The sequence below is a fragment of the Suncus etruscus genome, chromosome 8, assembly GCF_024139225.1.
Source record: "Suncus etruscus isolate mSunEtr1 chromosome 8, mSunEtr1.pri.cur, whole genome shotgun sequence".
Classification (NCBI taxonomy): Eukaryota; Metazoa; Chordata; class Mammalia; order Eulipotyphla; family Soricidae; genus Suncus; species Suncus etruscus.
Window position 1 is genome coordinate 84,435,740 of NC_064855.1, and position 26,425 is coordinate 84,462,164.

Sequence of the window (26,425 nt, forward strand, 5' to 3'; positions counted from 1 at the left end):
AGGGTGTGTGACTTGTACATCGTAAACCCGAATTTAATCCTGAGCAGCCCCATATGATCCCTGATGCCTACAAAGAGTAATTCCTGAGGGCAGAGCCAGGAGTAACCCCTAAATACCAACAGCTATGCCCAAGCACTAAAAAACAAAACAAAAACAAAATCACAAAAACAAAAACTTTGTGGGCCAGAGTGATAATACAACAGTTAGGGCATTTGTCTTGCACTTGGCTAACCTGGGCTCAATCCCCTTCTTCCCATATGGTCCCCACATGCCCGCAGGAGTGATTCCTGAGCTTAATGATAGGAGTAACCACTGAGTACTATTGGGTGTGGCCTAAAAAAAGAGAAATATTTTGAACCATTTAATTCTTAGTGATATCCCACAATTTTTCTCAAATAAATGTTTAATCATAGACACATTGATTAGAATCTAAAAGCAACACCTCTGATAGAAAATGAGTAGGATTCAAGATCTGATTAACCCACCAATGTAAGAACTTTGATCTAAGAAAATCACTCAACTACTCCTCATCTGCAAAACGTGAACCATATCAATAGTATCTAACTTACAAAGTCATTGATATTTAATGTGTTTACATATGTAATGAACTGAGAAAATATCAAGTGCATAGTTAGCATTGAAGTGAATATTGACTATTATCATTATCTGGTATTAGAAATCTAACTACAAAACATTGTAACCAAAGTGTCCAGAAAATAATAATGATGCATGATAAAACTTTGGGATGTTCTCTTTATAGAATTGTTCAATATTTAGTTCAAGTCACTTTGACTTAATTTGGTCAGTTACTTGTGTGTTTGTTTAAAAGCATAATTTTTGTTTTGGAAAGACTATGACAAAGCATGCTTAAGTACTTAATAATAAGTTTCAATCTTATATTATTGAAAATTGTAAACTTATTATTTATAACGTTATATTTTATTCCATGTTTTGTTAGAAAATATTGTTTATGTTGATTCCTAATTAATTTATTCTTTCCCAGGAAAAACATTGGAAAGCAGAGTCTACACACTTCATTCATCTATTAGCATACATTCCAAATGAAGCCTCTAGAAATCACCTCTTTGTACTTTTTCAATAGAGAACGATTTGATTAATCATATAGCTGTTATTTACTGCATTGTTCCTAGGATGGCTCTGTTTGACAATGCTCCATAAACACAGCATTTTAAGTCTTGGCCTATCCAACTCTCACCTTGCCAAAAACTTTGCTTACATTTAACTCTATAAATTACTGCCCACAATGGTAAAAAAAATAGCCTTATGAAAACTATCATTTACCACTCATCTATTCTTTTTCATAATAATTTTATTGTGTTTATATATGCATATGTATTTATATATGATTTATAATACCTACACCAAAATTACAAATAAATTAGGATTTTTGGAAGTGTTTAAAAGAGAAAACAACATGGCATAATTAATAAAAAGTAAAAAAATAAATACATTTGAGGTTATGGAATCATTAAAAAGTACTAATTACTTTACAGCTTCCAGATACATCCTGTAGACCTGGCTTCATAGGGCTCAAATGTGCAGTCAGCTCTGCTTGGCAAAACACATAGCTGAAAAATGCATGTTTGTTTAAGCAAACTGTCCTTGTGCTTGGCAATTGATAGTATATTCTATAATTTATTTGGGGGGGCACACCCAGCAGTGCTGAGAGATTACACCTAGCTCTGCGTAGTTCTTAGGGAGACCACATTCTGGGAGTTGAACCAGAGTTGGTTGAGTGTAACACAAGCATTCTACTATTATTGGCTAATTTTAAATTTAGTCCTTTGCTTTCTTGATTTTAAAGTGATTTACATAATCAAAGCTAGAACTTTGGCTTTTGGGGAAATGGACATAGTAGGAAGTGTTCAGGACTTATTACAGGCTCTGCACTCAGGAATCAGTCTTGGCAGGCTCATTGGACCATAAGTGTTGCCCTGGGAATGAGACATGAGATTACCTCATACAAGTCAATTGCCCTACCCATTCTACATCCCTTCAGTTCCCAAATTTAGAATTTCTTAAAGATGTTTTTACATACTTCTTTTCTTGTATACTATTAATTGTATGCCACCAATAATTTTATATCAAACAACACTGAAATATTTGCTACAAATGAATAATTAGAAGGTGATAAACAACATGAATTTTCTTCAACTATATAATGACAATACTGCTCTACTGCAATATCTTTAACAACTAATTTTTTCCTTCAATGAATAGGCTTGCAATAAGCTAATTAGTATTGTTTTACTCAACTAGCATTTTTAAAATCTTCCCAATAAGCAAATATTCCATCAATCAAAATTATCACTTTTAATTTTTTTTCACACATGGCCTTCCAAAATATTTAATTCTTTAGTGTTTACACACATTTCCAATACTGAAGTCATCCTAATGCTTTACAAGAGAACAACACACATATACCTAATTAGTTATACTACTGATCATAAAAAAGTTATAGACTTTTCCTTAATTAATACTTTTATAATACAATTATAAGTGCCCATAATCTGATTGGAATTTTAAAGTTTTTATTTTTTTTACTTAGAAAGAAAACTTAAAAAAGGAATATTAATCAGACAGAGACCTTAAGAGGGTAAAGATAGTTTGGACATAAACCAACTGATAGTAGAAAGAAGTAGCTCAAGCAGGTATGGGATGATAGAAACTTGTATTTATCTTAGTAACAAGAGCTATAGTTTTTAATTATAGAAAAGAATAAAAATGGTTCAAACCAGTGATGCAACGTTCTGATAAGAAAGTTGTATTCTTTAGAAACCGGAGCAGTGGTGCAAGAGGTCCTAGGCCTGCTTGCCTAGGACTGACTGCTGTTCAATCCCCCCTCGTCCCATATGGTACCACAAGCCAGGAGCGATTTCTGAGCACATAGCCAAGAGTAAACCTTGAGTGTCAGCAGGTGTTGCCCAAAAAACAAAAACCAAAAAAAAAACAAAAAGGAAGTTATATTCTTTATATTTTAAATGAGACACTGGAGAGACAGTTCACGGTTCAACAGTGCATGTGTCTTGTAGGGACCAGAGTTTTACCTCAGGGACAGAAAGCTCCTCATTAGTGTCCCATTCTAGTGCTTACGGACCCCGAGTACTGCCAGATTGCACTTATGACCCAGTATCAATAGTTGTGAGCACCAAATCTCTGGCCAACCAGGTAAAGACAGTTGTGTTTGTGACCTTTGGGTACCCTCAACATATTTCTTGGGAGTCAATGTCTCCCCCAAAAAAGTTCTAAGTAAAATATTAACATTAAGTGTTAATGCCTTTTAAACTTATGACAAAATTTAAGAAAAAATAAGTTGCAATATTTTATAATTGAGCAATTGATACTATGTTTATTTCAAATAAAAGTGATATAAACACCATGTATTGTCACTAAAAATGAAAGTTTGAAATTTATTATCTTTCTAAAATTGTTTTACTTCAGTGCAGGTTAAAATTCTGATTTCCAAAACGTACTTTATTAAACACATCTATTTTGTCAAGATTGACCTATCCTGCTCTTTGGTACTAAATTAGCTTACCAAACTTTTCATTAATTCTTATTGAAATGTGGAAGATATTTAGTCATAGGACCATCTTAATAAATTTATGATTTCTGTAATATGTTTACATTTTAATCAATACTCTTGATTGGGAGGCTGTATTATCCAATTTATTTCTGAGGTGTATTTGTATATATATGGAATTAAGATATTGTGGTTAATTTCCATTATATAATTTCTTAGAAATGGTTCTCACAGCATCCACAGAACAGTTGGAAGAATCTTTCTGGAGTTAGGGACCAGCATAATGGTTGCCACTGAATCCTAACTTCAATTAAAATTGTATTTTTTCTGGCAATAAAAACGTGCAGGTTAGGTATTAAATGTCTTATTTTTAAAACAAACACAAAGCCCTTATTTTTACTTGAAGACTATGCTGACATTAATTTTTATAGAAAGGAATGAGGGGCTGGAGCAGTGGCATGGAGCTGTAAGGTGTCTCTCTTGCTTAGGGCAGACCGTGGTTCTATCCCCCTGTAAGGTGTCTCCCTTGCTTAGGGCAGACCCTGGTTCTATCCCCCAGTGTCCCATATGATCCCCCAAGCCAGGAATGATTTCTGAGCGCATAGTCAGAAGTAACCCCTGAGCTTCACTGGGTGTGGCCAAAAAAAAAGAAATAATTGAAATTTCATGTAAACTTTCATGCCATAAATTGTAACTTAAAATTGATTAAATAAGACTAAAAATTAAAGGTTTGTCTTGCCTGAAATGCATGACCCATTCATGCTGTTTTGTTCTTAAAGGATATAAAAAGTCAAGACTAAATATTTCTACTTTAATAAGAAATATACAGCAAAGATATAGTTTGTTTTCTTTTTTGGTTTTGGTTCACATTTGGTAGTCCTACTTTTTTAGGCTTACTCCAGCCTCTGAATTCCAAGATTTAATCTGAATTAGCTGCTTACTAAGCAAGCACTTTACCATGCTGTACTATCTCTCCAGGCCCTATATAGTAAATTTATGACATATAATATACATAGTATTGCAATCATTCTTTAAAATATTCTAATAAAAATTCAAAAGGTAACAAGTTTGCCAATATCAGTATAATCTGAAGAGAAAAGCCAAGTCAAATATTTACTTAACCAGACTCATAAATCAAATTCCCAAAAGGCCAGGGTAGAATTATATTCAGTAGATTAACGTGACACAATATGATTGAGAAAAAGAAACACCTATATAAGTCTAAATATAATTTTCAAATACCCTCATCTTTTTTACAATTTTTTATAGAGTCAATGAATTTACCAAAGTATTCATAGTAGAGTTTTAGGCTTACAATGTCCCAGCACCAATCCCATTACCAGAGTCAACTTCCCTCCACCAATTTTTAAACTTAGTTTACTACTCAACATTGTCAATGTATGCTACTTTTATTTTGTTTGGTTTTGTTTTGTTTTGGGGGCACACCCAGTATTGCTCAGGGGTTACTCCTGGCTATGGGCTCAGAAATCGATCCTGGCTTGGGGGAACCACATGGGATGCTGGGTATGGAACTAAGGTCCATCCTGGGTCAGGCAAGTGTAAGGCAAACACCATTTCACTGCACTATAGCTCTGGCCCTAGTGTATGCTACTTTATATAAAATTTCATTTCTAGCATAGCAAATATTCTAATGTCACAAATAGAAAACTGCATTTACATTTGAACTATTTTTAATAAAATATTTGCCTGTAGAAGAATGTGATTTTAAAGATAAAAAGCTGAATTTCCTTCTAAATTATTCAAACAATAAATTCAAATTTGGAATTTATATAGTTAGATAAATAAATCTTGAAATTTTATAACTTTATTGAAAGATAAAGTCTCTAACTTAGTTAAAATAATATATTTCTGAAAAAATGATATCAGTTTAAAAATAAGAGCATTTATTTTTTATAAATGATGAAATCTCAGGAAAAAATATATTGTGTTTAATATATAATGGAGTCAGAGCAACTGTCATGTTCTATTCATTTAAAAATAAATTATAGGGGCCAGAGAGATAGGTTTGCCTTGCAAGCAGCCAACCCAGGACCTAAGGTGGTTCGAATCCCGTTGTCCCAAATGGTCCTTCGTGCCTACCAGGGGCTATTTCTGAGCAGATAGCCAGGAGTAACCCCTGAGCACCGCTGGGTGTGCCCCCACCAAAAAAAAAAAACCCAAAATTAAAAATAAAAATAAATTATAAGTTTTGTGATTGGAGAGCTGGTATAGGGGATAAGGCACTTGTTTGCAAGCAGCCCAATATGGTTCAATCTCTAGATTCACATAAGATTTCAAGAACTACCAGGAAAAGATGTGAGAAGCACAATACAGAAGAAGTACATTTATTTTCTTCACATAATTATTATTTGGACATTGTCTAAATTAGATATTAAACAAACTTCCTTGGAAACAAAATCAATTCTTTATTATAATAATTAATAAAGGATATACTTGTACGTATTACATATCATGTTGATCATATTAACTTATATTACATGCTTCATATATATGTATATATGTTTAAGACTTGCTGCCATAATGTTAAAAAATAATGAAATAAAACAATAAATACAAATCTTTATATTCGCATTCTTGCCATTTAAAATATTTAACACCTGACTGTACTTAGGGTTTATGCCTGACTCTGAATTCAGGGAACACTCCGTCATCCTCATGATACCTCATGGTACCATGCACAATCCTGGAAGTTGACCTTAGGTTGGCTATATGCAAAGATTACCATATATGTCTTTTCTGCTGTTCTATCTCTCTAGTCCCTCAAAATAAAATCTTACAACTAATATAAAAAAATAAAATGATTAACACATTCTATTTCTCCTGCCATCAAGTTTCCCGATGGTTAAATGAAATAAAATTTGTTGGATATCTAACATTTGCAATAATTTAAAACTTATAATTCATATAGTCTTAACCCACAAAAATGGTCATACATTATCAGTATAGCCAGACAGATAGGTATCATAAGAGAAAAATATTTAGTATTCAAAATGTATTTATAACACTGTCACTTTTAATCAGTTTGATTTCATTTCTTTCAATAAAACACAATGAATAGTTTTATAATTGCTTGATTTAGTCGTTTCTGTTTAGCCACTCTCTCTATATAAAACTAAAACTAATCTAAAATGTCAATCAAAAATTAAATGAATTACTTTGAATATAGTAAAAATCTTGAAAGGTTAAAAACAATCTTAATTTAAACAACATAATTCACAGTGAGGCCAACTTAAATTTGACTATGTGAATTTTTCACATACTTACACTCCAAATATAAATGTTTTATACTGATGCATTTAGTTATATCAATAGAATATAATTATTTTGGCATAAGTATATTTAAAAATTATATTTCAGTTATAGTTATGATCTGAATGATTTTATTTATTGAGCATTGGTTATTCATTCACATTCTCAAATGTTATCTTATATATTGATTCAATAAATATCATTGGCACTTTAAAATAATAGTATGTTTAAAAATTATCAGTACTTTTAAACATGAAAATTATGACACATGTGAGAAATATTGCTATTTTGTTTCTGAAATAAATTTTATGAACTTCAGGAATAAAATCCATAGACTCCAAGGCATTATTACTAGGTTTGATTACACCATGGATGCCATTATGTGAACCAAGATGCTTTCTATTCTATGGAATAATTGGAAGCAAAACTCAGCAGGTTTCAAATGTTTCCAGCTGTGCTAAGTACTGACTGTGAAACAGATTCACTCTCTTACATGTTGTTTTGAAATAGGAGTGATGTATATATGAAAATCCCCAGATGGGTTGAGTTCCCGTGGGTAATCAAGAGGGAGGTAAATTAATAAGCACTAAAAGGAGCAGGATAATTTTAAAATAACGCACACATGAAAGTGGGAAAATATTCAAAATGAAAGCTGAAGCAAGTATAAAAATGTAGAACATAGGCACTAAGATTTAAAAATAAAGCAAACATAACAATACTCTCATGTTTAAGAATACCTATGGTCTTCTAAAGTCCAAACAAAGATAATTGTTTATTTAAAAGGTGCAATAAAGTATAAAAACCAACACCAAATTAATCTAAGAACGTACAGAAACTCAAATTGGGACCTTTCCTAGTGAGAAATAGGCATCAGAGAACTTTTGAGTGAGGATAAACAGATTATTTATTGATTGTCTGACTTTATGCTTACTATGGACCGAATGATTATTTGCTACAGTCTCTTAATTTCTTAACAAACTTATGACATAAGCATCGTAGCATCCATTTTACAGAGGAGGGAAGAAAGAACTAAGACATTTTAATGATGTGCCCCATGTCACTTAATTTTTAAGTAGCAGTTCATGAAGTCATATTTTTTTCTTTCTACAAATACAAAACTGTATCTGATAGGCTCCATTTTCATTTTTTAATCTGGATAGAGCATTAAGTAGGTCAAATAATCTCAAAGGTCCATTTGAGTCTTGAGAAACTAGTTAGACACTAAATTTATCTATCAAAAATTAATATAATATCTAGACACTGCTTTAGTCACTTTTCAATTATTATTTTGCTTCTTTTTATAGAAGTCATGAGTGATTCCAGGGTGATGTCTATATGGAACAAAAGTCTATTAAGATAACTTCAATATTTTTACATTGTTGTCCCAAAGTTTGTTGATTTTCAAATATATGCAAGGAAATCAGCTGCTTATTTTATTTGTATTGTTTATTTTTGCAAGTAATTACTAAATAATCTAAATATTCAAAGATTCATCCTATATTTTAGAAAAAGAGCTTTTGAAAAAAAAGAAAATTAAATCCTGGTTGTCATTATTGTTGTTTTTATCCTTCTTTCCTATTGTATATTAATTGAAAAAGATGTATCATATAAAATAAGATATTTCAGGGTACTTCAGTGATAGAAAACATAGCATATGTGTGTAAGACTCTGGGTTTAATGGTAGGCAGCAGAAAGAAACACACAACACACACACATACACACAACACACAGTGATCACTAGGAAACAAGGGGAAAAATATAAAAACCACCAATATATTTTGTTTAAGTAGCAAAGAGATTTGAGTTTAGGTGCGTCTGAATGAGCATGTTTTTAATTATCTGCTTTTCTCACTGATCTATATACAAAAAGCATTAATGAATCAAGCCATCAATAAATGATATAAAGCTGTCATTGCAGCTGTCTTAAAAATAAAATGGGCAAATATTCAACATATGAAAGTTTACTTGCTTATCAATAGGTATTGGTTAGGTTAGGAAGGACTCCACTAATTCTCCAGAAAAATGTAAGAATACCCAGAGAGCTCATAATTTCTTAGTTTGGGGAATGATCAGACACAAAATGTTTCTTAAACTAATCAGCACTTTTTTCTTAGGGTCACAGTTGTCTTAGAGAAACAAATGAATGGCAGCTTGAACTCTTTTCACATAATTTGAAGGTCAAAAAGCTTTAATTCGGCCTCTGCCCCAGCACGTGTCAGGTGAACTTATTGTGTCTTATGCTTGTAAGCAGATCTTAATGTAACATGATGGCCTATAGTTAGTTTTACAGACAGATAATTTGTGAAGAACAAACTGCGATATAATATGCTGCTTTGTAATGTTTATTCTCTGCAATTACTTCCAACAAAAACTATGTCCTATGGAATGCAGCATTTTTAAAGTTATATCTGGTCTAAAAATACGGTTTTACAAGTAAAAAGTAGGCCGTTATGGGGAAGAAATACAGTTTAGAACTAATCTTATAATGTGGAATAAAAATGACTGCCAGGAATGTGACTCAGAAAAAAATCTGACATCTCTGACTCAGTTTCTATTTAAGTTGAATAAGAATGATGTTTTTAGGCCACAGCAATAGTACAGAAGATAAGGAGCTTGCCTTGCCTACAGGCAACCTAGGTTCAGGTACTGGTATTGCATCTGGTCCCCTGACCACTTCCAGAAGTAATTACTGAGTGCAGAGCCAGGAGTAAGTCTTGAGTACATCTGGTTGTGGGCCCCCCCCAAAAAAAAAAAAAAGAATGAGGTTGTCTTGATACATTTTTACAGAGAGTAAATTAATGAAAGTTTCTGTGCATGAGTCTGTGTGTATATCCAATATATAAATTCTAATTCCATTATCAGATGATTTCTTATTTTTGGTAAGCACTTCTTACTTGCCTATTATATTTCTCTTCTAGTCTCTGTTACACCTTTAGTTTTGAAAAATATAAAGGTAAATAACACATAGTATTTAACTGTGAGAAATTTACTTAGATTTTTAAAAAATATATTAACTTACTATTTGGTAATAAGTAATTGATTTGACTGAAAATTCAGGATTATTGAGTATCATGTTTTGAAGAACCCTGTGTATACTTAGGGCTAATACTGCATGGGTAGAAAAGGATGTACACACCCTGACAATAACAGATGGTCCTGCTGGATTAGTTAAAACCCTGAGGGTGGTACTCCCAATATTATCCAGAAGTCAGCAGCCCTTAGCTAAGCAAGGTTTAATTGTCTACAACAGATAATTTAGATTCAAACTGATTTCAGGTGTCAAAATCATTTTTGCTTAATTATTACAAATTTAAAAATCAATCAATGTATTAAGCATATTTGGCCCTCATTACTTGGCAGAAGATTTAGCTGTCAAGACCAAGAATAAGTTCATGTCAAAATACAATATCTGTATTTACTGTGGTTTAATGAAATTTTAATACTGGTTCCATAAAAATTTATCTTCTTATGTAAAAATCTGAGCAGACTAGTAATGCTTTGGAACAGCTAAAAGGTTATGTAGACTTTGAAAATTCTAGCAGTAATCAAAACTCCACTTTTAAATCTGAAAAGGAAAAACAAAAACAATAGATTTTCTTTTTTTTTTGGTCTTTTCGAGCCACATCCGTTAGATGCTCAGGGGTTACTCCTGGCTAAGCTCTCAGAAATTGCCCCTGGCTTGGGGGAACCATATGGGACACCAGGGGAACGAACTACGGTCCTTCCGTGGCTAGCGCTTGCAAGGCAGACACCTTACCTCTAGCGCCACCTCGCCGGCCCCATAGATTTCCTATTTTTTAAAAGAAAAAATACTTTCTTGACTTTTAGGGAAAGGATCCATATGTAGAAACACATGTATGTTATTTATTGAAAATATCTACCAAGACATGAAGCAGATGTGCACTGAGTAGCATAAAGGAATAGAGACTACTGAGTCAATGACAAGAAATGGAGCAAAGAAAAGTTGCCAACCCAGGTGTGTTCACAGCTGACAAACAGAGAGAAGGCTATTGTGATTCAAGACTTCCAAGGTGAAAATCGGTTCAATGGCATTTATATATGACACAGGGGGGCATCAGCTCACAACTCAAAGCCCACTCCATTTTGTCTCCATTTGTCACTTGCATCTTCTGCAAAAAGTTTCCTGCAGAATTCTATGTAGCTGTGTATTTGAAAGTCCTCAGCATGCAGCTGCTATCACACAGAGGCGCAATGGTTGCATCCTCCGAATCCAAAAAAGCAACAGTATTTTTTTTCCTCAAGAAAAGGTCTATTATGGAACTACTGTCAGCAGAAGACATTTTCTTCCGATAAAACATACAGCTTTATTTGATATATTTTGCTGTTTCCATTGGTCTTACTGAGGGTCCTTTAATAAAGAAAGCATCATTTATTAATTTATGGTGACTATTTTCTTACACAAAACTGAATTCTTTCTATATTATCAACTATAAGTCCAGTGTCCCTACCCCCAAGTTGCACTCTGATTTTTTAATAATTTTTGGTAAGCCAAAACTAAGAATTAAGGAACTCATTGAGAAATGTCTTTTTGCACCAACTGATCTCTATTAGTGTCAAATATATTAACATGAATGAATGGTGTGGCATTTTAAGAAATGCTGTTTTTAAGGTAATACACTGAAACCTATGTATGTTTAGAATGAAATTCTGGACTACAAATGTAAGCTATTTACAGAGCAAATATAAATACTAAAATTACGGTTTTTTATTCAATAGCAATTCCCCCAGGGGATCAAAGCACTTCTTAGCAGCCAGCCCTCTTCATTAAGGTAATGCTATAGTTTTAAAGACATCTAGAGTTTTAATCTGATTTACATTTAGAGAAGAGTCTTTGAAAACAATCCAGTTGCTTCTCAGGAGAGTGTAAAACCAGATTTGAGAATGAAAAGTACTAAAGGTAAGTGTAAATATATCTGCATTACCTACCTTGCACAAGCAGAATCACAAAAGTGCAAATTTAAGCCAAATGTTTAAAGATTTGTATTCTATCAGACCCATCCACTCTCTGCATTTTGGGGGAAAAAATGAGCCAAGCTAATTCCCTTGTCTATAAATCACTCTAATGCAGAAAGAAATGTGTTAGCTAGTTGTATTACAAAGCCTTTACTTCATATTTAATAGGCACCTGCAATACCAGCATTATACAAAGCTCTCTACTTTGCAAATCTTTAAAACCCCACTTAATTTTCAGCACTGATTTCCTGCAATCTAAGAGCTTATGAAGGGTTCACTGTGTTCATACAGATCTATGCAAAATGTGCCAGAACTCCCCTGTCTGTGATGGCATTCATTTGGAGGTGGATCCCAAATTACTATCACTAGGCATGCTTATTTTCGATTAAAATAAATATTCTTAGAATGAAAGCTGAAGATTAGGGACGAACAAAAAAAGAGAGAGGCAAAGTAACTAGCACTGGGAGAGAGATATGCAAATATCAGCACAATGACAATTCTTCATACCATTTACAATTGAAGCTTAAAGACCCAAATACTCTGCAATCCATTAGTTTCTCAATATCCTGAAAGGGATTAGAGTATTTCTTAATCAACTGCTAACAGACTGAATAAGGCCAGAGTGTGGATATTAAAACACTGTATTACTAAAATGTGGAGATGATCAGATAAAAGATAAACTGTAAAAGAATGCTAAAGTAAAATATTGTACAAATAGGATAAAATTGACTAAATGCCATTCTTTATCGCTGTCTTCATAATTTCAAATGAAATGAAATGCAAGTAAATTTGTGTGGTGTTGCAATAGTAGTCTCTTTTCAAATAAAGGTGATTTCCTATCTTATTTCACAGAAGTTCAGAAACATAGTAATTCAATAGGTAGTCAAATGACTAAAAAGAAGCAAAAATGCCTCCATGTACTGCAACACTCACAACTATAAAGGGGTAACAAAATCCATAGTTTTACATGGGATAGATACTTATGATAACCTAATCACATTGTTGCTCATTTGAGTGGCATATTTTCACAAGCCATTTAAGTAACTGATAAATATAGAAAAACAGATCTTTAATGGAATATTTTGTCTTAAATGACTTCAGCCACTTTATACACAGGAAACAAACTAGAAGGCAAAAATAGCAATTTTTTTTTCAGTTTTTTTCTATTACTAATCTTCGCTGTTGAGGAAGGAGAGTTGTATAACTTATTTAGAAATTTCAAATTTTAATGAATCTTGGTGCAGAGGAAAAAAAAGAATAGAAATCAAAACCAAAATGTCAATCATGGTAATATATCTTTCATGTACTATGATTCTGATGATTGACAGCCCAATAGGTTTGTATCAAACAAAGGCAAAAAGCATGTGTTCGTTTCCCAATGAAATGTTTGACAGCTTTAACAGCTTTCTGAAATAACTGACGAAATCTTAAATGGGAGTTTATTTCCTATGTACATGGGGAAAAAATTTCTATCTCTACACTTAAATTTGTTTCTGTGATGTGATATAAAATTTTGGAATTGAGAATTAAAAAGGCCATGGCACATCAGAATTATTATTTATTAAACTTGTATGCCTCCAGATTGTTAAAAACTTTGTGTAAGCCACTAACTAACATGCATTCCCAATTTCTCCCTAGGCCTTGTCTGTAATTAGGCAACATCCTGATAGAAATGTTAGAGGCCTGTAGTATTTGTAACTTGTTCTGAAAAAATTGAAAAAGCTGCTGGAAGGAAAGCTAACAAGTGAAACTCTAAATTGAGTTATTCTAGTTAATTTCTGTTTTATTAACTATAGAAGACCTAATTTTTATTAATATAACTAATGAAAGTCTATTTCAAGAAAACATCACATCAAACTCAGAGAAATCTTATGCCAAGATTTTCATGTCAAAGTAGTCAACAACCATATTCATAGTACTTGTTTTATATACATACATATATGTATATATACATATAATATATATATATATATATATTAAGATAACAGCATGCTAAGAGCTCAACTGTGATAAAATCACATTGAGAAATACTAAAACTGAATGCAACTTCCATGGCCTGAGTTCAGAAAACACCACACCTGGTTTTCCTAGAGCAATACAACCACCATAGAATTGAGTTTTTGGTGAAATGCTATATCCCCCTCAATGCCAAAATAAAATTTTAAACCCAAAAGTTTAAATGGCAAAATTAAAATATACTCGTGGAACCAGGGATGACGAGAAGGTATGCTAGAATGGTATTACTTCACAAGTCAGGACTGTCATATAAGATAACGTAATATAGAAAATATTGCTCAAATGCTATTTCTAACAATTTGAGTATAATCTGTAAATGCCATATATGTGCCAATATAAGAAGAGAACTTCAAAAATCAAAACAATTCACAATGGATCAATTCTGTTTTTAAATAGGGTGGTCGTGAAATATAAATACTTTCAATATTCCACATAGTTTTATATGTAATAGTATGAGAGGATAGATAGCATTTATAATATTTAATTTAAAAGGATACACATAAAAAATAGACCAGATTTGAAGCTCAAATTTGCAAAGTAATTTTAATGATACCAAATCTGTGAATGACTCATCTAAAATGCAGACACATACATTTATTATGTCTCTCTCTATAAAACCATTGCACCAAAATTTAGAAAATTAGTAATTGAAGATCGTAACTTCAGAACTTATTTTTCCTATGTTAACTAATTTTTGGAAGCCAGAAGAATACCTGCATCTAATCTAATAGCAACTTTTTATTCTTACTTAACATTATTAATAATGCTATGTAGTTTATAGCTTAGATACATCAAGTCAATATTTGCCTCAAATCCAAAAAGAAAATGTATAGCCAGTATGAATAGACTGTCCGTCCTTCTATGATTCCTGAATCAAAATGTAATTGGGGCTAAGTAGCATCAATGTGATATGTCTAGAACTTTACTCACTGTCATAGGACACTAAGTCAAAGAAAAAAGAAATAAAAACAGATAACATTTTAAGCATTAATTGCATATTAGAAAGCAATTTTTTCACCATATGTGGCACTTAATCAACATTCACTATATCACATCTAATTCCAAAATTCAGTAGGTTGAACTATTTTAAAGTGTTTGTTCACCTCATATAAATCAAAATGTTCTTTTTCATTTTCAATTGGATGGTTTTTTATGCTAAATGCAATTTTATGTCTGTCTTGAACATTTTACATGACTTGACAGTGTATTGGTAGTGCATGTACAGGAACTATTAAAAAATATTAAGATAAATATAATATGGCATTTCCAAATATTGGGAACAGAATAAATTCATGTTGTACTTCAAAGCCTATGCATTCTTTTGAGTACATTAAAGTTATTGTAAAGATATACACATTCAGTGTATAATTTCTCCATATATGAATGAATATGAATGTGTAAATGAGAAAATTACTCCATAATCTAAATTTTTATGTGTAAACTTGAAAATGAACATCTCACGTATAAATTTTAGCATGACTCTATCCAGAATGAAGCTCTTATGCAACTATCACAGGTTGGTTTATTACTGAAAGTTATCAAATGTAAATAGGTCAGTTGTTTTCCTCTTTAACCATTTCATTTATACCCCCACAAAAAGCACAGTGGGCCAAGAAAATTAATTCCCTAAATGCTGTCAACTGAAGTTGGGAAACAGCAATAAATAGCTTACTGTAAAGCCTCCAGCTACAATAAAACGGCTGTCAGTAAGTGAGCTGAGAGTTGGGCTGTGCAAAAACAGGACCTCTGGAAATGATGATCTGAAAGGGAAAGGAGCTGACATTTCTTGTTCCAATATGCTGAGGCAGTGATTCTCAAAGTGTGGTCCCTGGACTACCAGCATCAACACTGAATAGTGGCTTGTTGTCAATGTGATTTCTCAAGTGTGACCCCAGTAGTATTGAGTCAGTACCTCGGGGGAGGGGTAAGTAAGAGGGATTCAGGGGCAACTACATAACCTGACAGTGTTTTCAGAAGTTTTCCAGGTGATGTTGAAACAACCTAAAATCTGATAATATTATAGTTTTTAAATCATATTTATTAAGAATAAATGTTTTTAGCTAAACAACACCAATAACATTATCAATTACAGCTCCCCTGGAAATAAAATTGTCTGCCTCCTCTTAAGACTATAAAAGTGACCTTTTATAATATAATGAATAGCTATAAGGGCATGAACTTAATTTTTCTATGTTGAATATGTGAATAGGTTATATGGTATATGGCGAAATATAATAAAGAATATCTTGTGGAACACTCAATGACAGATCTGTTATAGTTATCTAAGGGGGAAAAGCCATATCAAGTAGAGTGGTAGAGAAATTATTTATAATAGTTTCATAATTCTTTGCAGTATTACATTAGGAAAAAAAGCACAGACAAAAAGCTGAATGAAGTAAAAGTTGATAGACTATAATAAAATAAAAGTCATGACAGTATTTAATAATTATGTTTTCATTGTCTGAACAATACAATTCCATGTATTTAAATTTTAAATATTTGCTCAACAACCTTTTATTTTCCGACATATCCAATAATAGAACAAAGTAAATAAAGCTGTTTCTGTTAAAACTTATCTATACTGACTTCAATATATACTCCATATTTAATATGTTTGTTTATAAATACCTTTAAAATTATGTATGGTACTTAACCCAGTTTTCGAAACTGTATCATTTCAGGAACACAATTTGAAGAGATGGAGTTAAAGAATTTATTTATTTATTTTTTATTTTAACTAGAATGGCTTTTCTGAAAACAAAATGGTAATATATGCTATATGTTCTTTATTCATGGAAAATATGTCATCTTAATAATGAAAGTCTATGTGTCACTATCAGCATGATCATAACTCTCTTTAATTACAATAATCTTTTCCCCAAATTGCAATGATACTTTCTGAGCCAAGAACTTCTAAAAGGTATGAGCAAAGTAACTTCAATAGCTCTTAATCGTAATGCAAAGTATAGCTGCATTTGAACACCGCAAAGTCTACAAGGAAAACTACACGGTGACATATAGTCTCAAGGAATGTCTAAAATGCACTGCACTTCCAGTTAAAGAATTACTCACCGTCCCAGTCCAGAAATTACATCATATAAATATTCTTATAGCTAAGTCCCAAAAAAATCTCATTCAATTTTGTTGAAATGCACTTCATATTAAAGTCATTATGCTATATAATAGTTTCAACTTAGTGGAGTTATCTGAGAAAGTGGGCCTGCACACCAATGCTGATTCTAACCACAGAATGTGATATTTAATTCCAGATGTTTTCTCAAGACTGAACTATCTCAAAATACAAGTAATAAAATATCCAAAAACTGTAATTGACCTTCACATTAAAGTTGGAAAACAAAATAGCCATTACTTTTCCTTTAAATTTGTAATTTAATTTTAAATTCTTTTAGTTTCACACCTGACTTACATTTCTTCTAATAATTGACCGATCATCAACTTTTATAAGTCTTGACTAAGCTTCAGGACTGAGAGATCTATATTTTAGGACATCAACTTCTAAGAAACTGGTGAAGTTTCTTTGAAATTTAGGTATTCAAATTTCAACTTGTATCTGTCAATATCATATTCTACTCTAGAACCCAGCTTATTTTTATTCCTTGCTTCCTGTGCAGCCAAGCGCTCAGCACATGCAGTTTGAAAACAGTCTAGATAGTTCATCTTTTAGTTTAAGAATTGAAGATTTCACACATTTTCCTTTATGAGAAGTTATCTATGTGAGTCACTGCCAGAATTATTTTTAAAACTTATTGCCACCAAGCCATAAAGTCATTCCAGAGAAATCATGATTTCATGGTAAGAAGCAGTTTTAATAGACACCCAGCCTCAAAAGAAAAATGGTAACTCTTGACTTTTCAAACAAGTATCAATGCTTCCAAATACTATTCTCCTACAAAAGTATTTTGTTTTCCTCCTCCCTCTTCTGTACTCTCAGTGTTTCTTATTTCTAAGATATCCACATGAGCCACCACCATAGGTAGACTCAAAGCCAACATCGAAAGAACTTAAGATTATGAAACCCTAGAAAACCCTAGAAAGTTGGTGTGATGAGAGCTAATCAGAAAAGAGCAAGCAAGTGCATTTAAATGCAACTTGCTCCAGAGAAACTATCATTAAATAAAAGGTATCTTTGGCTATAGTACCAGCTTGATCCTTCCCTCCCCCCATCCTTTTGCTACTGCGGGATTGGCACCTGGCCAGCACAAGCGACATGATACCCTAGTGCCATCTACAGGCTATTATTGACTCTCAAATTTCTTGGTAACAGACAAGCACCAGTGAAATAAATTAGACAGTGCTGCATTTTAAATCTTTATTAACAAGGAATTATTAGACCTAAGAAAAACTAATTCTGGATTTGGTTGAAATATGAGTTTCTCAGCCTCTTAATCCCTCTTCATATGGCATATTTCACAGTTTAAAATGAGTTATGACAGATCACTTATGCATTACTAAGATGAGAGCATATTAACAATGGATTCATTTGTTTCTGTAAAAATCGGTTATATTAGTGAGAAGGCATTCCTTCTTTTTTTTTTGTCTTTTTCATTTTTTGAAAGAGAACTTTGGCCTTTGTGGACAAACTGCAAACCTTTCTACTAAATACTCAATTTACTATTTACAATAAAATGATCTGAAATCAAAGAGAATGTTTCCTATATGGCTTAGTTGCACTCTACCAAAAATCATGTGCTTCACAAATGATGTACACTTAATATTCCACTATCTTCTTCAGAGACTTAAAAAAATTTAACCCCTTTAAGAACCAAAGCTCCAAAGCAATTACAGTCAGACCTTCAAGTGTCATTTAAAACTTGAGATTTGAAGGTGACTTTTTTAGATCAAAAATCTTGAAACTGTCAATTTAGAATCCTCAGGAGCTGAATTTGGCATATCAGGACAGGCTGTTCTTCAGCAAACATTATCTTGGGACATTTTGAAATCATTTCCTCTTTTCATCTTTTGCCATGTGAAAGAAACTAGGAGGTTAAGTTATTCTCAGAACTCAGAAATTTCAAAGCTGTTCTAAAAATTCTTGACTGAGCCCCGGAGGAATAGAAAAGGGGTCAAGTTTTTTTTTTTTTTCTTTCCATCTTTAAAACTAAGCTAAAGTTAGACCAAAACAATAGACACACTGGCACGTTAATACTGGTTGACTGGGCACTTGTATGCAGTACTTATAGACCAGTAAAAGTGCTCGTTTACCTGTCTGGTGTGTAAGGGGCCCTTTGTCTTGAAGCCTCCTTGGGAACTGCACTCTGAGGCACTGAAGTGATCTGAACTAGTGGAAGAACGTTTGGAAAGGGTGTCACAACCCCCAACAAAGGTGTTGTCCAAAGGGAGCTCCTGAATCACATGATGCTTTTTCACAGAAACGGGAGTGTCTGGTTTAAGATGAAAAGCAGGCTGCGGAGAAGCAGATTTGTAGTGCTTGGCCAGGTCAGGGCTGTTAGGCTTGAAGGTTGTGGGAGGTGCGGGACCCCAGTCAAATCTTCCTATACTTTGCTCCTCCAGCTCAGCCGGCAGGCTGATAGTCCCATTGATAGGTTCGTGAACTGCATCATCTGGTTTGGACTCTTCAATTGTCACAAAGTTCAGAAGAGAACTCTTGGGAGACTTTCTTTTCTTCCTTTTCTTTTTCTTGTTCTGTTTGTTCTCCTGATTTGGGGACATCCATTCAGCACCTTGCTTGCTCCTCTGAGCTGCTTTGAACCTGGATGCATGGCGACAGCGCACAAGGACAGTCACAAAGATCACGACTATGACCACCATGGCACCTGCGACAATGGCAATCATGATGGTCAGATAGTCCTCATTTTGGTAGGGTTGGCTGCTGTCCCCTATGTTCCTGTCCAATGGGGTCTCCATAGTCCTGCGGATCAAGTCATAGATATACGAGGCGTTTCCAGCTGTGTCGTTCACGTAGAGAAAAACCAGCACAAGCGTGTGCAAAGACTTTGGGTACCCAAGATCACTGATGTTGACCACCAAACGGTGCAAACCGACATCAGTAGGTGCCGGTTTCTCCTCCAGAGTGATGTTACCTGTTACAGGATCGATGCGAAACAAACCTTTGTTGTTCCCACTTACAATAGTGTACTTCAGTTCAGCATTCATCCCTGTGTCGACATCCACTGCAAAAACTTCAGCAACCACAGAACCAGGAATGGCTGAGAGGGGCACCAACTTGAAAGAAGTATTTGAAGGTGGGGAAATGACAACTGGACTGTTGTCATTGACATCCATGACATTGATAGTAACTTTTGCAGTAGAGGATCGAGGCGGCTGTCCTCCATCCGTGGCTTTGACATCAAAAGTGTAGGAACTCTGCTGTTCTCTATCAAAGGAGACATTTGACTTTATGACTCCAGAGTAGGGATCCAAGACAAAATTATCATTGTCATTGAGAATGGAAAGAGTCACCGCTTTATTCTCTCCAGCATCTGCATCTGTCACTGTGATCACCCCCACAGTACTATACTTTGGCAGATTCTCAGACACAAAAAATTGAAAATGATTATGTGTAAACTTGGGGCTATTGTCATTCTCATCCAGAACAGTAACTATCACTGCCGCTTGGCTTTGCAGGGGAGGGGTCCCATTGTCCCTGGCAGTTACTGTAAAAATGAACCGCTCTTGTTCTTCTCTGTCAAAGACTCTGGAGGCTGTCAAAACTCCTGTCTTTCGGTCCAGATCAAAAAAGGAGGCATTCGGTCCAAGCTGATAAACAATGTCTGCATTTTTCCCACTGTCTTCATCTGTGGCACTAATAGTTGTTAAGTATAACCCACGTCGGTTGTTTTCCGCAACTGACAGCTCAATTACAGGCTGGCTGAAAATTGGTGGGTTGTCATTTTCGTCCTCAAGCTTAACCCTTACCAGGGCAGTCTGATTTAAACTGGGCTTCCCAGAATCAGAGGCAACAATTTTAAAGCTGAATTCTTTGGTGCCCTCATAGTCCAACAAAGAGGAGGTCTCTAACAGATATTGGTTGTCATACACCGCCTTTAAATGAAACGGGACCTCTCGTTCAATGAAACAGATCACTTTGCCATTCACATCTGTGTCCTTATCTGAAACTGTAATTAGGGCAATCTTCGTATTGACCGGATCTTTCTCAGATAAATACACTGTGCCATTGATGGGACTTATAATGTACCTGAGGTCTATGTTTGGAGGGTTATCATTTACATCAGTGACATTGATGGTAACAGTTGCTCGAGCAGGAGTGGAGCTGCCATCACTAGCCAGCACTGTCACTTTGTGAATGGCTGTCTCCTCTCGGTCTAGGGACCTCTGAACTGTAATCAGTCCAGTAGTATTATTTAAAGCAAAGAGTCTTTTGGTTGCAGGGGCGACCTGGGCACCAAAAATGTACCGGATTTCAGCATTACTGCCTATATCTGCATCAGTGGCATGGAGCTGAATGACAGAGGTGCCTACAGGCGCATTCTCTGGAATATGCACTTCCACTTGACCCTCTTTGAACACTGGCCTGTTGTCATTTACATCACTTACTGTGACCTGCAGGATAGCTGTGCTGGATTTTTGAGGCGTGCCTCCATCCTCTACTTTGATTTTCATCACATAGGTATCTTTCTGTTCTCTGTCCAAGTTTTGCTGAACAATCAATTGTGGCCACTTCTCTCCCTCTGGAGTTTCCACAATATCCAGTCCAAAAACACTCTGCCCATTTAACAATTCATAATGTTGTACACCATTGAAGCCTGTGTCAGGATCTGTTGCTGATGGGATGGGAAAGCGGCTGTTGATCAAAGTGTTTTCTGGAATGGAAATATTGATGACAGGTGATGGGAACATGGGGGCATTATCATTGCTATCCTTGACAATTATTTTGATTTTGATCAGCCTGAAAAAGTCATTGGGGAGAATCACCACCTCAAGTTCAAAGAAACACTCATTCTCCTCAGCGTAAGAGGCTCCAGCACAGAGTTTTTCTCTGTCTATTCTATTGGAGGTTGTGAAAATTTCCCCAGTGCTACTGGATACTTTCACCAAAGGGGCATCCCCCGCTTTAGAAACCAGTCTGTAGACAAGGCTGGCACTGGTCCCTGTGGCAGCATTGATGTGAGAAATGTTTAGATCCTTTGGTATGTTTCCTATGGGCACATTCTCAGGCAATTCCTCTCTAATAGTGTAAATAAGTTCTTGAGCTATTGCAGAATCCAGCCTTAAACAGGCAATCAGAGCAGCCAACAGGTAAAAATCCCTCAGGTCCATGATAATGTATTTATTTGCTTTTCCCGGATTTTAGGGTTTAAAGGTTTCCACTGAGGAACGATGCCCAAACTGCAAGAGGAAGTGTGCATGGACGGGAGGATGCATTACAGCTCATCGTTTATTTGGAGACAGCCACTGTCAACATAATCGTATAGATAATATTATTCTTCAGTAAATAAAAACACACAGTCATAAAATATCACAACACATTTCTCCATTGCATTTAGTAAACATGGCAGTTTGCTCTGCCATGGCTTGTAAGTTAACTCTGGTTAAAAATACAAAAATATAGTTTGCTTGTTGCATTTGCATAAGAAAAAATAAAATGATCTACTTTGGATTAACAGCAGGGTGATTTTCACCTGTATTCATCCACAGTTTTTCAGAGCACTGTTGAATTCAAAACATTCCCTCTTAGTCTCCCCTTCCTCCCCCCATGTCTTATCCATCTCTGTAGTCTAACCCTTATTTTTTTTTAGGTACAAGTAAAAACATTAAGTATGTAGTAATGGTTCCTGCTAATTGCTTTGTCACATGTCAAATGCAATGTGTTTTCTTCTCTGCCACACTGAGTCATCATCCCTTTTGCTTAAAAGATTATTTTTTTCTTTCCTCCCAGTTCTCCAACTGCATTCTAATCCAATCTTACTGGGAAGCAAGCATCCGGACATGCTGCAGCATCAGAAGCAATAGTCACCGGCCAATACATAGGCTCATTACCTCAAAGCACAATACCAAGACTTCCAGTTTCTTACCCAAACCTGACTCTACTTTCTCCATATTGTCAAATTAACCCCCCCTTGAAGAATTAATAAACCCATCAAAACTTTTTTAAAAAATGTAGAATGCAGGATTTTATTTTTCCTCCTCGAAGGTGAAGAGAGTGCTGGGATGTAAGTAAAACGCAGCTAACATTGCCATATAATAGCACGATCTTTTCTACTCCACATGAAAGAGAGGGGGAAATTGCAGTTTCTTAACCCTGATCTCTGCTTAGAATATTAGTCACACATAAATACTGCAACCGAGTAATGCAGGTGGGAGAAAAAAAAAAAGATTCTGCTGAGATACCCCCCCAACCCCCAAACTGCAAAATGCCAGGCTCTCAGCTTGCATCCTGCTGGAATAGGACCGGTCAGTTCCCAGGCTCTAATCTTATCTGCATTAGGCTGTAAGGTAGCTGATACCCGCGATTAGTTCCACCAGAGTGATGCAGGTAGGGATGCAGAGACAGCCGAGTAGGTGAGCTCTGCCCCAACACTCTGCCCAATGGCAAGCATCCCTCCTCCACGGCCAGAGGACACAGCTGAACACAGAATTTCACGATTGTGCATGCGAAAACTTTACACTTACGTTAGTTGCCTCAACCTTTCCCCTTTCTCCTGGTAGGCTGCAGTTAGAAAGAAAGCCATGCATCTGGTAGCACCAGTTTGGGGAGGTGAAAGAAATCAAAAAAGCAGCCAAAACGTTTTCCTCCGTGTGAAATGTGTTGCTTCGGGGCTGGCCAATTAGCAAACTCCAGAGAACAAAAATTCACAGATTTGTCGTTAGTCATTCTCTCCACATTTCGTCTTTATTACCCATGGGGTGGTTGGTGGTCGTGGGGGATCTGGGCTCTTCTGGTATTTAACACACAGACACATACAGAGAGACACCCCACATCCTCCAGTGGCACTTGTTCAGCTCAGGGATATATTTTCCACCGCGTCTTGCAAAGCAAAAAAACCATTTCTCTCCGATGGATGAATGTCAATAACGTGGAAGTCTCTTAACTTCTTGCAGAAAAGAAAAAAAAAAAAAAGAAAATGCATCAGAGTTGGGACGTGTTATCTCCAGGAATGACAATCGACCCCCAGGAAAAAAAAATGTTCTAATCGCTGCTTCTCTCTTGCTTGCTCCAGAGACTCTGAAGGCGCTCCTTTGCAGGCTGGCACGCTCTCCCTCACTGCCTTCATTCAGCTCGGCCCCTTCTGCCTCTCCTCTCTCTTCTCTCGGAAGTGAATTTCTTGATATAACTCTCCCGGAGCCCAGAGGGAGGGCGTGTCTTCATAGGGCACGCCTCCGAATGCTGATTGGCTCGCATCTTGCAGTGGGGGCGGAGTCTCGGGGGAGCGAGGAGAAGGGGCGGGGCGAGGAACAAGGTTTAGCCTGTCTCCCAGCCTCTCCCTCCCATCCCGGCAGTCGCGAAAACCTGGACCACTCATCCCGGGCCCCGGGAGAGCCGGCTTTCTAGAGGCATACTGAGCATGCGCAGCAGATCTCGCATAAGCTCCGCGCGGTTGTAGGACACGCGCTCCATCCTTCCTCCGCAGAGAGCCCGGGCGGCGGCGCGCGCATGGGGGGAACTCCAAGGCTGCAAGACGCTTATGTGTCTTTCTGTTTGTTTTATTTTTTTTAGATTGAAGCATTTAAAACTTAAGACATCCCGTGGCAGAATCTCAAAGATATTTTCGACTGTTTCATTCTGATGTTTCTTAATTGTGTTTTATAGGATTATCTTAGAATATTTTTTATGTATGCAAAACAATCATCCAACTCTAAATTGCATGACACAGTGTTGTATCATGATGCCTGAATATTATCATCGGAGACATGACTGTGCATTTAAAAATTCTATTTAGTTATTCAATTTTTTTTTCTTTAGGGAGTTAGGAATAAGACCAACTGAGAAAGCCTATTGCACTGGAAAACCAATGGAAGGCGCTTTATTTGTGAAACGGAGCCGCCCCCCAAAAAACAAACAAACAAACAAACAAACAAACAAAAAACCATACAATCAGTTTGAGACTCATTGGTTACCCAAGTCCGGACCTATTGATGCTCGGAGCAGCCTCTAGGGCTGCAAAGCAAGCTGGACCGCAACTTGAACCCCAACCCCCACCCCATCAGCAGGGACGCCGGCAGAAGGGCAGGGAGGGTGCTTAGTAAAAAAGAAAGGTCGCCCTGAAGATTTTGGGGGGATCTGAGTGGGAATCGGAAAGATATTTCATTTCAGCACTCTGTCCGCTGTGGATAGCAGGAGCTGCTGAGGGGCTGGCAGAGAGTGGGAGCCCTCCCCCACCCCAAAGAAAGTGGCAGCTTCCAGGATCCCCGCGGTTGGCTCGGGCACTGGACAATTTAGTATTCTTCTCCCGGAGCAAGATCAGTGACAGTCACTTCTTGCACTTTTCCTCTCGAAACACCCAGAAACCTGGGGGGAAGCCTGAGCTCACACTGACTAGCAGTGCAGCAAATCCCCCTTGCAGCTCACTTCCCTGCAAACTTAGCTGGCGACAGGATGGAAAGAGGAAGATTCCAGAGTCTCCCCTAGCTGCATGGATCACTTCTCTCACCCTGACACTTTCTGCCAATTCTAACAAAGCCCTAAAAGACTTGCTTTTCAGTTCTCAAGCTTCAGCTCTGTTGATGTTCTTACATCTCTCTCTCCCTTTTTCCCTCCCCACTTTAATACATGAGTAAAATGGAATGACTCTCGAAAGGATTAGTCTTCTTTTTAAAAATAGTGCCTTTGAAAGCACTCTGCGCTTGATCAGTCATTTGAAATCAGTATGACACCAAGGTTTGTGTCATGGCTCGTGCCTACTACGTCATATACCAAAGTTTGAGGCATTTGTTACAGTTCCCCTGGAACAAAAATAATTTACTTTTTAGAATGACCTATAAAGGTTGACGGAGAAGGTCTTCATGCATGATTGAATATCTTGTTCTTACTTCCAAGGTGGATAAAGGGCATTTATTTTAAAACTATGTTCCCCATTCTTGTACTTGGTTATAATGGCATTCAGGGCTCTTCATATAGTAAGTAATTCACAGTGGTGACTTTTAGGTGACTTTTTATATTTTTCCTATAGGAAAACTAATTTTTAATTTTTTTTAAAAAAGGAAAACTTAAAAAGGCAACCAAGAAAATCCACCTTAATAGTTTATATAAAGGGTTTCACTCGCCAGTTCATTTGATTTTTCTAATTTTCCCTTGCAACTGTGAAAAATAAACCATTTTTTTCATTTGAATTCTTCCTCAGGTGAATATTCAGAATAAAAGTGCAGTATCTGAAAACCACTGTTAAATATATGTAGTAATACCTCTGAGCTAAAATATAAAATAAGTTTCTTGCAGGCATTTATTTGATATTTTTAATAACCAACTGTTATGATAGTAATATTTTTATAATTAGAATATAAAAAGTTTAAGAATAAAAAGGACTGCTAAGTATTTCAAGAGTGAAAATATATACCTATGCAATCATTAATTCAATTAAAATTTTTAAAACTTATCATAGTGTTTGATGCTTTTGCCATCGACAAAATCTAAAATTAAAGCTAATACATTATTCCAGTTGTCACCTATTTTTGTGCTTTGAA

General features: G+C 35.6%; 1 protein-coding gene across 4 annotated transcripts in view; it reads right to left on the minus strand.

The window, feature by feature from the left end:
- Positions 1-24,031, minus strand: part of PCDH9 (protocadherin 9) — a 965,083-nt gene extending 941,052 nt beyond the window's left edge. For all 4 annotated transcript variants that reach the window (XM_049778927.1, XM_049778925.1, XM_049778926.1 and 1 more), the window contains exons 1-2: positions 23,417-24,031; positions 19,028-22,198 (exon numbers count right to left, since the gene is read on the minus strand). In XM_049778927.1, coding sequence (XP_049634884.1) covers positions 19,028-22,063 — 3,036 coding nt within the window. In that variant the 5' untranslated portion in view covers positions 22,064-22,198; positions 23,417-24,031. The remainder of the gene's footprint in view (positions 1-19,027; positions 22,199-23,416) is intronic.
- Between the last annotated feature and the right edge of the window lie 2,394 nt (positions 24,032-26,425).